Source organism: Cupressus sempervirens, chromosome 3 (assembly GCF_028749045.1).
Source record: "Cupressus sempervirens isolate cs-2001-9-10 chromosome 3, ASM2874904v1, whole genome shotgun sequence".
Lineage (NCBI taxonomy): Eukaryota > Viridiplantae > Streptophyta > Pinopsida > Cupressales > Cupressaceae > Cupressus > Cupressus sempervirens.
Genome location: NC_143120.1, coordinates 75,345,726 through 75,359,435, shown reverse-complemented (window position 1 = coordinate 75,359,435; position 13,710 = coordinate 75,345,726). Strand labels below are relative to the sequence as shown.

The following is a 13,710-nucleotide window of genomic DNA, read 5'->3' as shown; positions in this document are numbered from 1 at the left end:
TCAACCTCAAAAAGTTGATTTTCATAAGACAATGTTGCATCCATCTTGAACAAAGTATTGTCCACAAAGTGAACCTCAACACTATGTTGATTTGTACTATAATATGACGTCCCTACATCACTCACCTCATTAAGTGTAGCGTCATGCGTGTTATCATCATCACACATTTGAACTTCTAAGGTATTGCTGTTAGGCACCTCACTAGATGGCTCATCCAACATGAAAATAGTTGCTGATATGACCGTTCATTGCACACTCTTACTCCTACTCTCATTGCATCGCCATCAAATGCATGATCCTGGGAACACATGCCAACAACTACATCATGAGACTCAACTTGATATGAATTCCAATCACACTTCACATCCAATTTGTCCAACACCTAAGCAATAGCACATGGTAACTCAAACGGAGTGTCTTGCACATCTGTAGCTACTACAATATCATCATGATGCCAAAAATCCTCACTTCTGTCATGCAAATCAGAACTAATGTGACTATCAATATCCATGTTATGATTTATCGTCCTCAATATCATCAATAACATGTGCACTATCATCCATTACTCTATCCACAACATTTTTTGACTTTGCTATGACAATAGGTGCAATTGTAATCTCACGTAGGTCACTGCTGATATAAAAATCAGACTAAGAGTTTAGACGCAAATCATTTTCTTTCTTCCTTTGAAAAAATGATATCGTATTTTGCTCAAATTCTGGATTTGAAATCAGTTTCGTCATCCGTTTGTGGTTTTGATTCAACTCATTCACTAAGACATTCAATTGTTTACAATACGATCCCATTGTTTTTGGTTAGTGGCCATAATTCCGATATTTGCATGATAATTTTCATTTCCCCATCGCATAGGATGGAAGGAAACCTCTTTGACACCACTACAAAAACCCTTGCTGGTTCTAACTTGAGAAACACCAAATTACTTTACCTTTTAGATGTTTGACATTTTGTCAAACACTTTGCATAAAATCTTTATCTTGTCTTTTTTTTCCAGACTGTATTTGCTTGCGTGAATGATTTTAAATGAAGTTTAAATACTTGCAAATGATTACTAGGAAATACAGGTAAAAAATTGGAATACAAATGCAATCCTTTTTAACCATTGGAATGCATAAATATGTTTTCTTATGTGTTAAATATGCATCTACAGCCAATAGACATTTTTACAAACAATTGACAGGCAATCTGACTTATTAAATAGAGAACCTGTAAATGTTGTTGGTGTCTGATATATAGCAGCAGGAACAAATAAATCTCCACACCAAATTCAAATATATGGCAGCCAATGGTATAGACATTGCTGGCAGATGCAATGTTGCTGCTGTAGAAAACCCATTCGCAGCTCTATTAAAAAAATCGCTGCTCCTTACAAACCCCATGGTAATTCTCAAAACTCACCACTCAGTGTAGAATCCAATAGCAGATCAAAACGCCAAATTGCAGCTCATAAACACCTTCGAAGTAACAATATTTTGAACAAAAATGAAGGCTAGAAAGGGGTGTCCAAACCAGTAGCAAATCAAAGAAAACAATGTGATCAAATTGGTATACTTCAACACCAATTTGTCAAACCCAATATGAAGAATTAATTCTCAGACTTAGAGCACAATTCATTGTGTATTTCAACAGCTCAAAGTGCCAAGAAAATGGAGGAATCTATCTCTTCTTCAGCCAATGTTGAAACCCTCATAAAATTCAGAGTCATAAAATGTAAATGATAAGAGATCCATAAATTAAAGCTAGCGACTTTCTTTTATAACAATTAAAGCCAAAATCTTCTTCAACACACCAACGGCTAATAGCTTCTTGCTTACACTTTTCACTTAAATGCAAACTTTACTTTTTGTTGCATATTTGAATTTGTAATAATAGAAAATGATAATCATTTCTTCCCAAAACTTTAATTAATTCTTTGACATAGGCTTCCATGAATTAATTAAATAAATGACTCCTCCCAATGATGATCAACCCTTGACTTAAGTGAAACTATAACTTTATAATAAGCTATTTAATGATAATTTGGCCACAAAAATAATTACAACTCCCAAAATACTTATCACTTAAATATGCTGTCTGGAACAGGAGTCACATCTATTATTCCCCCATGTGACCAAATGGACTTTCCTAAAATAGAAATGGTCCCTCTCAACCATCGCCAGACTTGACATCAATAGTCGGTGCATGAAACTAAGCCCAAACAAAGTTCAATCTGAGTCAAACGAAGACCAAACTAGAACATACTGAATTGAGAAGAAGACAAGACCCTCCATAACCAAGCCTCTGCCTTAGAACACCTTCTATCCACAATAATTAGCCTACAAGGATCACAATAATAGGTTAATCCCTCAAACTCTGATGCTAGAAAAAATGAGGACATTACATTAGTTGTTTTCATAAATTTTCTGTTGAGGCTGAAATTTTAGGAAAACACTCAAAAACAAATTGGTAGTCACTTCTTTTAATTTCTGTAATCAAGGCTGATCCTAGCTTGAAATCATTTGGCCAAAATTGGGTCAAAGGCGAGATTTTGCACTATAAAACCTCAACAAGTCACAAATTGAAGGTTGGTGCAAGGCTTCATACATGCTTGGAAATTCCTATTAAAAGTAAGGTGGACTTGAGTTTGTATCAGGTTGGACTTGAAATTATTTGTCTTCTTTGGATGAGAAGATGCTTCTGTTGTATGAAAATATACAAACTTCGAAGTTTGAAATGGCCAAGAAAGGAGATCTGGATAGTATCTAGTCTTAAATGGCCAAACAAGGTGATTTGGATAACATAAGAAAGTAGTTAACAAATCTCTGAAACTGTTTTAGTAATTTGTTAGTTTCACAATTGATTTTGCAATCCTAAGGTGGATGTATAGGAGAATCCAATACTAATACAAATGTTTAAACATCAACTCATTATTACAATTGATTTTGCATTGCAAAACCTGCTACTGTAGCTGCATATGCACAAATTTATTGGCAAGGACAAACTTCCTTGGATAGTAGAGGAAAGGTTAAGTTGGTTTCCTTACATCTAAAACTCTCAATAGCACTTAGGTAGGTTTTGCAAGTAGCTACTGGTGCACTATAAAAATATTGTTATTGAGAATTACTTCAGCCTATTGGCAAAAACATAAAAGCGATGGCAAACATTTTTAGTCAAACCAAAATTTTCAATCCAAGAGTCTATCCTTGCAAGTGGAGACTATTGCACGAGTTCTTGAACAACTTAGCTTCAGTATGAGGTATGTGTTTTAATCCTCTTAATGTATCTAACTCTATAGTTTTGGTGTTGAGGCTAGACAAAGATTGCCTGTCCATCCGTACTTGGAGACTCACTAGAAATGAAAACTGTAGGATCCCTGTATTGGTATTTCCTTCACCTAGGCTGACGCCTCAACGCATTGAATTAAAATTGGAAAATACGTTTTGTTTTAATTATGATACAAATATATTTGACAACAAATTGACAACACAATGAAACTAATTTGTTTATCGAACTTGAAAGTTCCAGGTCAACATTATTGATGGAGTTTTAAGCTAGTGGGAATATCATATACTTTGTAATGAGGCAAATTTAAATTTCAGCAACTTGATAAGTAAATTATTTCTGCTAGTAAAATTTATTTTGAAAAGTTAATTGAGAGTTGTCAGGATTTTCTTATTACCTTGATGCTTCATAATCAAGTCTCGTTTTAACGTTTTCATCTTGGGAAAAGTGTGGATTGTAGAAAGTTGCATTTACAAATATCATGAGCTTTTGATAGTTTAGCATATTGTAGAATTCTAAATTCTTCTGTGATGGTGCTGATTGGTCATGACAGTAATGGTTTACCTTGTTTGAGTCTACTTGTAATATGGACCTGTAAATCAATACAGGAGTATTTCAGTGATATTTGACTTTCTCATTATTGCTATGATTAAGTTTGAACAAAAGTTTGTTAAATTTATTTGATGTGTCAAGCCTCAGTAAAAGTTAAAATGCTTGACAAGTAAATCTTTAGCTTGAACATGTTGAGATTTGTTCCTATATGTACTACAAATCTAAGCTGTTTTTGCTAGGTTCGATTCGTACACTTCATTCATAATTTAGAAACATATTTAATTTACAAATTGATGTCTGTGAAGAGAATGTGTGCTAAAATCATTGATCTCATAACAGAACTCAAACCCTTATAGTTTTCTTTGCTTATGTTTATTAGAAAATAATTGTTCGTATTAATATGCAAATTCATTTGTTGAATATGCTCTATAGCATTAGTTATCAGTTTAGAAGAAATTAGTCAATTACAGCCAATGGAATAATAGTTTAATAGGTAAGAAGATCATGGGAGCTGTTTTTTTGGTAAAAATTTATAGGTAATTGTATCAACTAAAGGAGAATGTCTTGTTTCTATTAATGTGTGTTTGTGTGTTTCGTATTTCAGTTTAGTTTCTTAAACATAAGGTTTACAAGATGGAGCTGGTTTTGTTATGATTAAGAGCAGTATATTTGTTAATCGGAGAAATTTTTGTGCTATTTTAATCTTGAAATTTGCTATAATCTCAGCTAATCTATGATACCATTCGATCTGGTAGCACTGAAACAGCGGGATTCGAAAATTGTATTGATTTTTTTCCACAGGAAATGTTTTCTGGAAGGTATTTATGCCTATGATTGACATCCTATAGTATTGATGATTTGGGTATTAATATGTTTTTGTTGATTCATCTGTCTATGGCTTTTTTAATGGTTTCTTTATAGGTCAGGATCATGGACAGGTGGTGATGGAAGTTGGGTTGAGTTATCTGGAAAGATGAATGTTTTGACTAGACTTCTAGCACATCTTTATCAAAAGACTGATGATCGCATTGTGCTTGTTTCAAACTATACTCAGGTATGAACTTACAATTTGTTTTCACACACTTCAATCCAGTGAAACTTGGGGACTTGCATCCCCTGCCCCCCTGGGGATAAAATAAGAAGAGAAAAAGCCAGAAGCATAAGAAAGGCCTAAAAATACTCATCCCCTGTACGCCTCCGTACTATGTACTCAAAGTACCCTCACTTCCACCATTCTACAAGCATGCTGTTTGAATTTTGAATAATACTATTGTGTATGTACTACATGACTATGTTGAATGTTCAATGGTTCTGGTTTGTATTGCAATTTTTCTATGTTCAAGTATTATAATTTGGTATGTTATACTGAAACATCATTTCATAACTAGCATTTCAAGTTCTATATGTATAATAAACAACACCCTCCACCCTCCCTTTCTTCCCTATCCCATGTTGTCTCGAAATTGAGGCTGTGTCCCCCCATCCTATAAACTCGTCCCGATGTACCCAACTGCTGGTGTTACACTGCTTGAATCTTATATTTTTCTCTTCTTTAATCTTGATGCTATTAGAAGATTATGTTTTCAAAAATGGCATAACAAACTAAAAGTGTTGGTTACCAATGATAGCCATAATATCGTCGTTGGTATTGTTTGTCTAATTTGTGATAACATAATAGGTTTATAAGAAAAACATGTTGAATTATTATCAGAGCTCACAAATGTATTGCTTTTCTACCTTTAATATGAGTAAAGGCTTGTGGTTAATGGTGTATATAATAATTTTTTTTGCATCTAAGATAAATGATAGAGCAAGTCAAACATAGTTTCAAATTTACTGTTCTTTTCATGTCCCAGTACTGCCTTTGGGCCATATACCACATATTTTATTTTCTTTCCTTATCAAGCACATTTGGGAGGAGCATTACTGAAAATTGGGAATGGTACCTCACAAATTACTAATTTTCACTTTTAAGTACCAGCATATCAGAATCTGTAATATAACATTTAGAAGGATAATTAACAAAACATTATAATATATTTTAGATTGACAATAGCCTTTGTTAGATATAAAACTTAATTTACCAATCAATAGAGCAGTTATCTGTAAGTCCCCTTTGTAGCATGATTGTGATAGTGGATGGATTTAGCATTTTACTGGGTCCTTGTAGGCTAATACTGGTGATTGATCTTGTTTAAGGTTATGTCTTCGTTTTGTAGGACTTACTATTTCTAGTAAGTCAATGGATGGTTCCAATTAACTCAGATGAGTTGGAGGAGTTGAATGATGCTCTCAAATTTTATTTTTGGCTTTCTAGTTTGGGCTCCAAGAATCTTGGAGGGAGCATCTATTTTTAGTAAGTCACACCGTCAAGGTCATTCATCGTCTTTCTTCATCAGGATCATTCACATGTTGTTAGTTCTTGATTCTAATACTTCTTCAGTCATTTTTGCAAGATAGGTGAATTATGATTATTATTTAATCAAATACTCTAAGGTTGCTATTTTTGTTGGTATTGTATTGGTCACCTTACCGTCATAGCTTGTTAAACTGAGTTGAATTTTTTTAAATCTTGGGCACACGAAACAATGACCTTGTGTGTCAAAATATCATGATATTGATGAAAAGGTTGTTTTTGGAGCCAAATGGAGTTATTAAATTACATTATTTAAATATGTGCCTAAGTATAAAGAAAAGGACATTTAATTGAAAAGGGTCTTCATGAAGCTAACTGTTGGAGTGATAAGGAAGATTTGTTTTATTATTATAAAAGCAATAGCTTGTTGCAAATGAAATCATTCTTGGATATCTTTAGTTTGCATTTTATGGAGAAGTTGGTCTTGAGGGTTTTGAAGAAATTTCATGGTTGGACGCCATGTCTTTGCTTGCACTTTGAGTCATTCTTGAAAAGGATGAATTGTGCCATGTCTGGTTAGTCCATTACTAAACCGGTTTGGTATTGATGTTGAAGTTTTGAGCATAGAAAATATTCAAATCTGCTGCTGGGAGTTGATAGTGTGTGCTGAAGATCAATTCTACATAAAGGATGTTGAGAGTTGCTTTTAAATGATGAATTGAAATGGGAAGTTCTTTCGTTAACAAGTTAAGTTGTAGCCGTAGGTGGCGAAATTACTCTAATTAGAGGATTTTCGTCATCCTCCAACTCTCAAATGTATGCCATCTTTAGAGGGGCCAAAGTTGGATCAAAGTTAATGATTGAGGCCTTAAAAAGGGGATTCTGCCAAGTTGCATCTAGTAGAGTCCAAGTCCATCCATGTTTCCTTTCATTCCTAGTTAGGAGTAGAAGTAGGATATGTTAAAGTTTAAGTTGAAGTTGGAAGTTAAATTTTCATTGTACATTGTGAATCCAAATCTTTAGAGGTGCAAGAGTTGATATCCATTAATGAATATGTAAGTCCCCATGTGATAATCAACATATCAGATCATAAAATTGAGCGAAGTCCACAATTAAGAAGAAAACTTGAAGCCATTTTATGATCTTACTTTGCACGCCTAGCATGAGACATCTTTGACTTACATTAGAAGATCATACTAGCTTGGCAGAGTTGATGACAAGATCAAGGCTAGTTGAAGCATAAAGACATTCATAAACTCTTGCATTACAAGATTAGTTTAGGTTCTTGAACCCTCTTTCCTACTTGAATTTTGTTTCATAGTTAGTTAGAAGTAGTCTTTTGCACTCGTATTGCCATATCATTCACAAAGTCATGTTTTTAGGCATTAGTGAACTAGTAAAAATTCCTTTGTGATACCAACATATCACATCACAACCATCAAGTGAAAATCTAAAATAGGAAGGGACCTTGAGGTTGGCTCATTTGAACATACAATTCATATGCATTGCTTAGCATATGGACATCCTTGTTCAAGAGAGAGTTGGAAATTTGGCATTTCATTTGGAATACTAAGTTTTCTATTTTGAATGTTGAAGTGGTCATATAACTTACATCAAAAGATCTTCCTCTATCTCTTCTCTCTCCAAAATAGTTGGCCTTGGTTTGATTTCTCTCTTTGCAACAAATAACTAGGGGGCCTCATTTTCGAGCTTACTCATTTCTATTGTGTTGCTAATTCACAAATTCTACATAGGAAGATCAATGGATTTTGTTTTCCTTCCAAATTTTATAGTAATTGTTTTAAAATGTGGCTATGGAGATGTAAACCCAATATCTAGAGGCTTAATGGAAAGGACAATGGAATGAGAAGATTAATATGCTGAGGAAAATGTATTCTTTAGAGAGATGGATTCGTGTAGAATCACTACTCATGAAATATGGGTCAATGAGTTTGACTCAAGAACTACACAATTAAATCCTAATAGCAATATCACAATTTGACTTGATGTGGAAACTATCTCCTACTTATCAATTGGTGAGCTTAAGGGCCTTTCTAATGAATGGTTCATAAGGCACAACACTTGGTGAAGGTTTTGCAAATGGGGTTGCAAGCAGAGTGAGTTTGACCATGGAGGAAACTCCGTAGTTAAGCGCGCTCAAGCTGGAGTAGTACTGGGATGGGTGATCTCCTGGGAAGTTCGAGTGTGTCACCTCTATGAGCATCACCTAGATCCAATGAGTGTGAAGTTCTCCAATGAGAGATGAATTTGTATAGAATCACTACTCATGAAATATGGGTCAATGAATTTGACTCAAGAACTACACAGTTAAGTCCTAATAGCAATATCACAATTTGACTTGCTATGGAAATTATCTCCTACTTATCAATTGATGAGCTTAAGGGGCTTTCTAATGAATGGTTCAAAAGGTACAACACTTGGTAAAGGTTTTGTAAATGGGGTTGCAAGTAGAGCGGGTTTAACAATGGAGCAAACTCCGTAGTTAAGTGCGCTCAAGCTGGAGTAGTACTGGGATGGGTGACCTCTTGGGAAGTCCCAATGCTTCACCTCTATGAGCATCACCTAGATCCATTGAGTGCTAAGTGTTCCATTTATTCTCATGAGAGATGGATTCGTGTAGAATCATTACTCATGAAATATGGGTCAATGAGTTTGACTCAAGAACTACACAGTTAAATCTTGATAGCAATATCACAATTTGACTTGATGTGGAAATTATATCCTACTTATCAATTGATGAGCTTAAGGGGCTTTCTAATGAACGGTTCTTAAGGCACAACACTTGGTGAAGGTTTTGCAAATGGGGTTGCAAGCAGAGTGAGTTTGACCATGGAGGAAACTCCGTAGTTAAGCGCTTTCAAGCTGAAGTAGTACTAGGATGGGTGACCTCCTGGGAAGTCCCAGTGCTTCACCTCTATGAGCATCACCTAGATCCAATGAGTGCTAAGTGTTCCATTTATTCTCATGAGAGACGGATTCATGTAGAGTCACTATTCATGAAATATGGGTCAATGAGTGTGACACAAGAACAACATAGTTAAATCCTGATAGCAATATCACAATTTGACTTGCTGTGGAAATTATCTCCTACTTATCAATTGATGAGCTTAAGGGGCTTTCTAATGAATGGTTCATAAGGCACAACACTTGGTGAAGGTTTTGCAAATGGGGTTGCAAGCAGAGTGAGTTTGACCATGGAGGAAACTCCGTAGTTAAGCATGCTCAAGCTGGAGTAGTACTAGGATGGGTGACCTCCTGGTAAGTCCCAGTGCTTCACCTCTATGAGCATCACCTAGATCCAATGAGTGCTAAGTGTTCCATTTATTCTCATGAGGGACGGATTTGTGTAGAGTCACTATTCATGAAATATGGGTCAATGAGTGTGACTCAAGAACAACTTAGTTAAATCTTGATAACAATATCACAATTTGACTTACTATGGAAATAATCTCCTACTTATCAATTGATGAGCTTAAGGGGCTTTCTAATGAATGGTTCATAAGGCAAAACACTTGGTGAAGGTTTTGCAAATGGGGTTGCAAGCAAAGTGGGTTTAACCATGGAGGAAACTCCATAGTTAAGCACGCTCAAGCTGGAGTAGTATAATGACTGCAAAGGATACTCCCTGGTTAAAATAGGCCAAGGTGAACATAAAATTGCTTGAGATTTTGACATGTATCTTAATCTTATGATTTGAGACATAAAGTGATTATTATCCAATTAAAGTGGGAAGAATCCTATGTGTCCCCTAAGCAACTGAAGTATCACGTGTGATTAGGACCTAGGTGATGATCTCACTAGGTACACCTCCCTTTTTACAACAATATATGCCAACCATTGCCCTCCATTTCTTGATAAAATGGTACGATTTATCATGAATGTTAACTAACATCATCACTAGAAAACACCCTTCCAAGAGAATAGGAAATAGGAATAGATGCCACCAAGGAAGTTTGCCCATTATTGTATGGATAATTATCATTTGCCAATAATAATAAACTGTACCATAATATTGCTCAAATTGAGGGCAAAAAATCACATTCTCAATATGAAGATAGACAAATCCCAGAAAAGAAGCAAGACTACCATCATCACACATTAGACTAAAATAATGAAATCCTTTTGATAGTTGTTTTGGTTGAAGTGACCAAAGCCAACTCATTATTATTTATGTGCCAAGTTTCGTTGAAATGTCAAATGAATGATCGTGACCAAGAATATTTTTGCATATGGGAGTGGTTGCATAGCTACTAGTATCATACACAACCACCAAAAAAACTTATTAGAAAATTGAAGATCTTGGAACAAATGTACAACAATTGAGAGCTATTACAGAATAACTAGGAAAGTGTTACATAGCCACTAAAAACTTTATGAATGACCAAAAATATTGCATACCAATAGTGATATTTGGTGTGATTTGAGATATGGTTGATTCTTCCAAGCATTCCTTTTATGAAGAAATTGACACACGAAAATCAGAATTGTCTTAGCCAGTCATCATTTTGTTTCTGCATGGTGTAAGATTGCTCGTTGACCTGGATGTTCCTGCACCACCTAGAGATTTGTGGTTATACTAGAGTTTTGGGTCTTGTTATTGGTAGATTACATTAAAAAATGGTGTCTCTTGGTATTTATCTTGTGAAGGCATTAATAATCTGGGATCCGAACAACTTGTGTTCCAGGAAGAATAACATCTGTTAGCAAGATGTCCTTAATGGATGTTTTAGGTAATTCAAGCATCCTTAATGGATTCTTCCCTGTATTCTTAGACTAATAGGAATAGTGATGCTACAATGATATATTTGACTAATAGACATTGTACAAGTTGATTTTTTTTGTTCTTTTGGTTCGTCAAAGTTGATCCCAGAAAACGCTGAGCTAATAGTTTTGTAACATGTATGAATGAAGGATACGTGTGTTGTAACTTGAAGCTTTCTTCAGGATATGCTTCTTGACTGGCATAGACTCTGCTTTAATTGACATCATTGTTTTACATACACTTGTCCTTGGGGTTGGGGATATTGTTCCCTGAATTTTCTGCCATTTGAGGATGAGAAGCTACCTTGGATGACTGATTGACATTTCTCACCTTTTTTATACATGATTTTCAGACATAAGTTATCATGTCTTGTAATTCAAATAACTCATGCAATGGAAGTCATAATCAATGCGGCTTCCTTTTTAGTAAATAAGTGTGCATATACATATTCTTGTTTGCCCATTCCCCATTTTTTTCTTACAACAATGTTTGGAGATGGTTAAATGTTCCTTAACCCATCAGTGATGTCTTGGGTCCCAACTATGACAAATTTTATTTTCATTTTTCAAATTGTATAAAATCTTTTGTTTTAGTACTTTATCCCACTGTTTGTATTTCTGCACATTCTATCCTGCCGGAATTGAAGTATGATATTCTCTGTTGTACTTTGAATTGACAAAGGAATCTGCATCATTAATATAGATGTCACAGTTTAATTTATGAAAGCAGTTTGATTCAATGATTTTTTCAGTAAATGTATATTGTGAGTGAGAGCAGCTTGATCCAGATGGGTTTAACATTTATTTTATACACAATGATATGAACTATTCATTCCCGTATTTATGAACCGGACCAACGTGGCATTATTATTTAATATTATCTACCACAAGGCCTAAATATGATCTTTACAAACTGGTTTATAATTTTTTCATGTTTCAGGACTTCAAATTTAATATTAACCTACTTAATGTCATATTTTGTACGACGCATCCAACCACCAATGCCTGTCATTTTTATTCTATCATTCTGTTGAGAAGGGATATGTTTCTATTAAAACTTTTTATTGTGCTTTAATAAAAAATGCTGATTGACGTGCCTTAAAGCTAGAACTATAATTTCTTCTGCATTTTATCATTGACAACTTGAAAATTAATCTGCGGTATCATTTTATGTATTATTTCAAATAAGTCTTTTCTACTTCATACTGATTTGCAGCTGCAATTATGTTTGATTAGATGCCTTATAATTGGAACTAATTATATGAGCTATTATTTTTGAATCTGTTCTCTGCATTACAACAATATTGGTCGTGTGTAATGTTCAGACTCTAGACCTTTTTGCTCAAATATGCCGGGAAAGAAATTATCCATTTCTGAGGCTTGATGGAACCACTTCAATTAGCAAACGACAGAAACTGGTACAAAGATTCAATGATCCATCTCAGGTTTGCTTCACATATAACTTCTATTCCAATGTTGTTTGGGCTCAATTCATATACATGCTATTGATAAGGGTCAACACCATCATATTCTTCTGCAGAATGAATTTGCTTTCCTTTTGAGTAGCAAAGCTGGAGGCTGTGGGTTAAATCTCATAGGTGGGAATCGGCTTGTGCTCTTTGATCCTGATTGGAATCCAGCCAATGACAAACAGGTTAGCATTTTCTAAAATGAGAAATGGCTGATTTGTAATCATCATTGTTGGTCGTATAGGAAATAAACAATAAGTGGGTAAGTTATTTAGGATCTAAATTTTTATATTAATTATAATGTGGCAAGATGGAACACCATTTCATGATGAATTTTAAGCCATTTTCTCTATGAAAATATTAGGCTGCAGCAAGGGTCTGGAGAGATGGGCAAAAGAAGAGAGTGTATATATATAGATTTTTAACAACAGGAACGATTGAAGAAAAGGTGAATAATTATTCTCCATCCTAGCCATTAAAATATTTTGAGGTCTCACTTTCTGGCCTTGGAACTCTTCAAACACTAAAACATTTATCCGTCATGCTAGGTGTATCAGCGTCAAATGTCTAAAGAAGGTCTTCAGAAGGTGGTACAAGGACAGACAGATGATGCAAAATCTCAGGTGCCACAATTTGGAATTCTTATTAGAGAGTATCATAGTATACAAATATAATGAAAAGCTGATCTTGTGTTTTCTTAAAAACTCAGGTGAATTCATTTTCCATTGAAGACCTACGCGATCTTTTTATTCTACGAGATAACATAAGGTAATTAAATTTTGCTGTCCTTGAAACAAAATGAGTGGAATTAACAGAGATAAGGGTTTGAGTATGGTATAGTTTTCACTACAATGAGATGCACAAAATATTTGTAGCTACTTTTGTGACAACCTGCTGAATAATATCAGCACTAAAATTTGAGTTTTCAAAAAATACATTTTTCTCGAGACATAGTTTTTAGAGAAACAATCTCCTTTTTAAAATTTCAATACCGAATTCATTGATTGTATGAAATTAAATAAATAATTACACAAACATAATTTTTTAGCCTTTTAATTTTTTCAGGGAAAGTTTCTATTCTGTTGCAATATCCATAAGCTTACAGTGGCAAATTAAGCAAAATATTAAGATCGTTTTTCTTTTTAGAAAAAATAATAGCCGTTAGGATGTAAGAGCCTTCCTAATGTATGACTTGCAACTGCCATTTACCCTACTTTCTACTCATTATTTCCATCAACCAACCATACCTTTCTTTCAAAAAGGTTTAATAGT

The 13,710-nt window shown here is 34.5% G+C and overlaps 1 protein-coding gene across 2 annotated transcripts in view; it reads left to right on the top strand.

Annotated features, from left to right (window-relative positions):
* Positions 1 to 13,710, top strand: part of RAD54 (DNA repair/recombination protein) — a 115,507-nt gene that overhangs the window by 74,567 nt on the left and 27,230 nt on the right. For both annotated transcript variants that reach the window (XM_089818420.1, XM_089818419.1), the window contains 7 exons: positions 4,558 to 4,649; positions 4,753 to 4,885; positions 12,295 to 12,414; positions 12,510 to 12,623; positions 12,803 to 12,886; positions 12,987 to 13,061; positions 13,148 to 13,206. In XM_089818420.1, the coding sequence (XP_089674546.1) occupies positions 4,558 to 4,649; positions 4,753 to 4,885; positions 12,295 to 12,414; positions 12,510 to 12,623; positions 12,803 to 12,886; positions 12,987 to 13,061; positions 13,148 to 13,206 (677 nt within the window). The remainder of the gene's footprint in view (positions 1 to 4,557; positions 4,650 to 4,752; positions 4,886 to 12,294; positions 12,415 to 12,509; positions 12,624 to 12,802; positions 12,887 to 12,986; positions 13,062 to 13,147; positions 13,207 to 13,710) is intronic.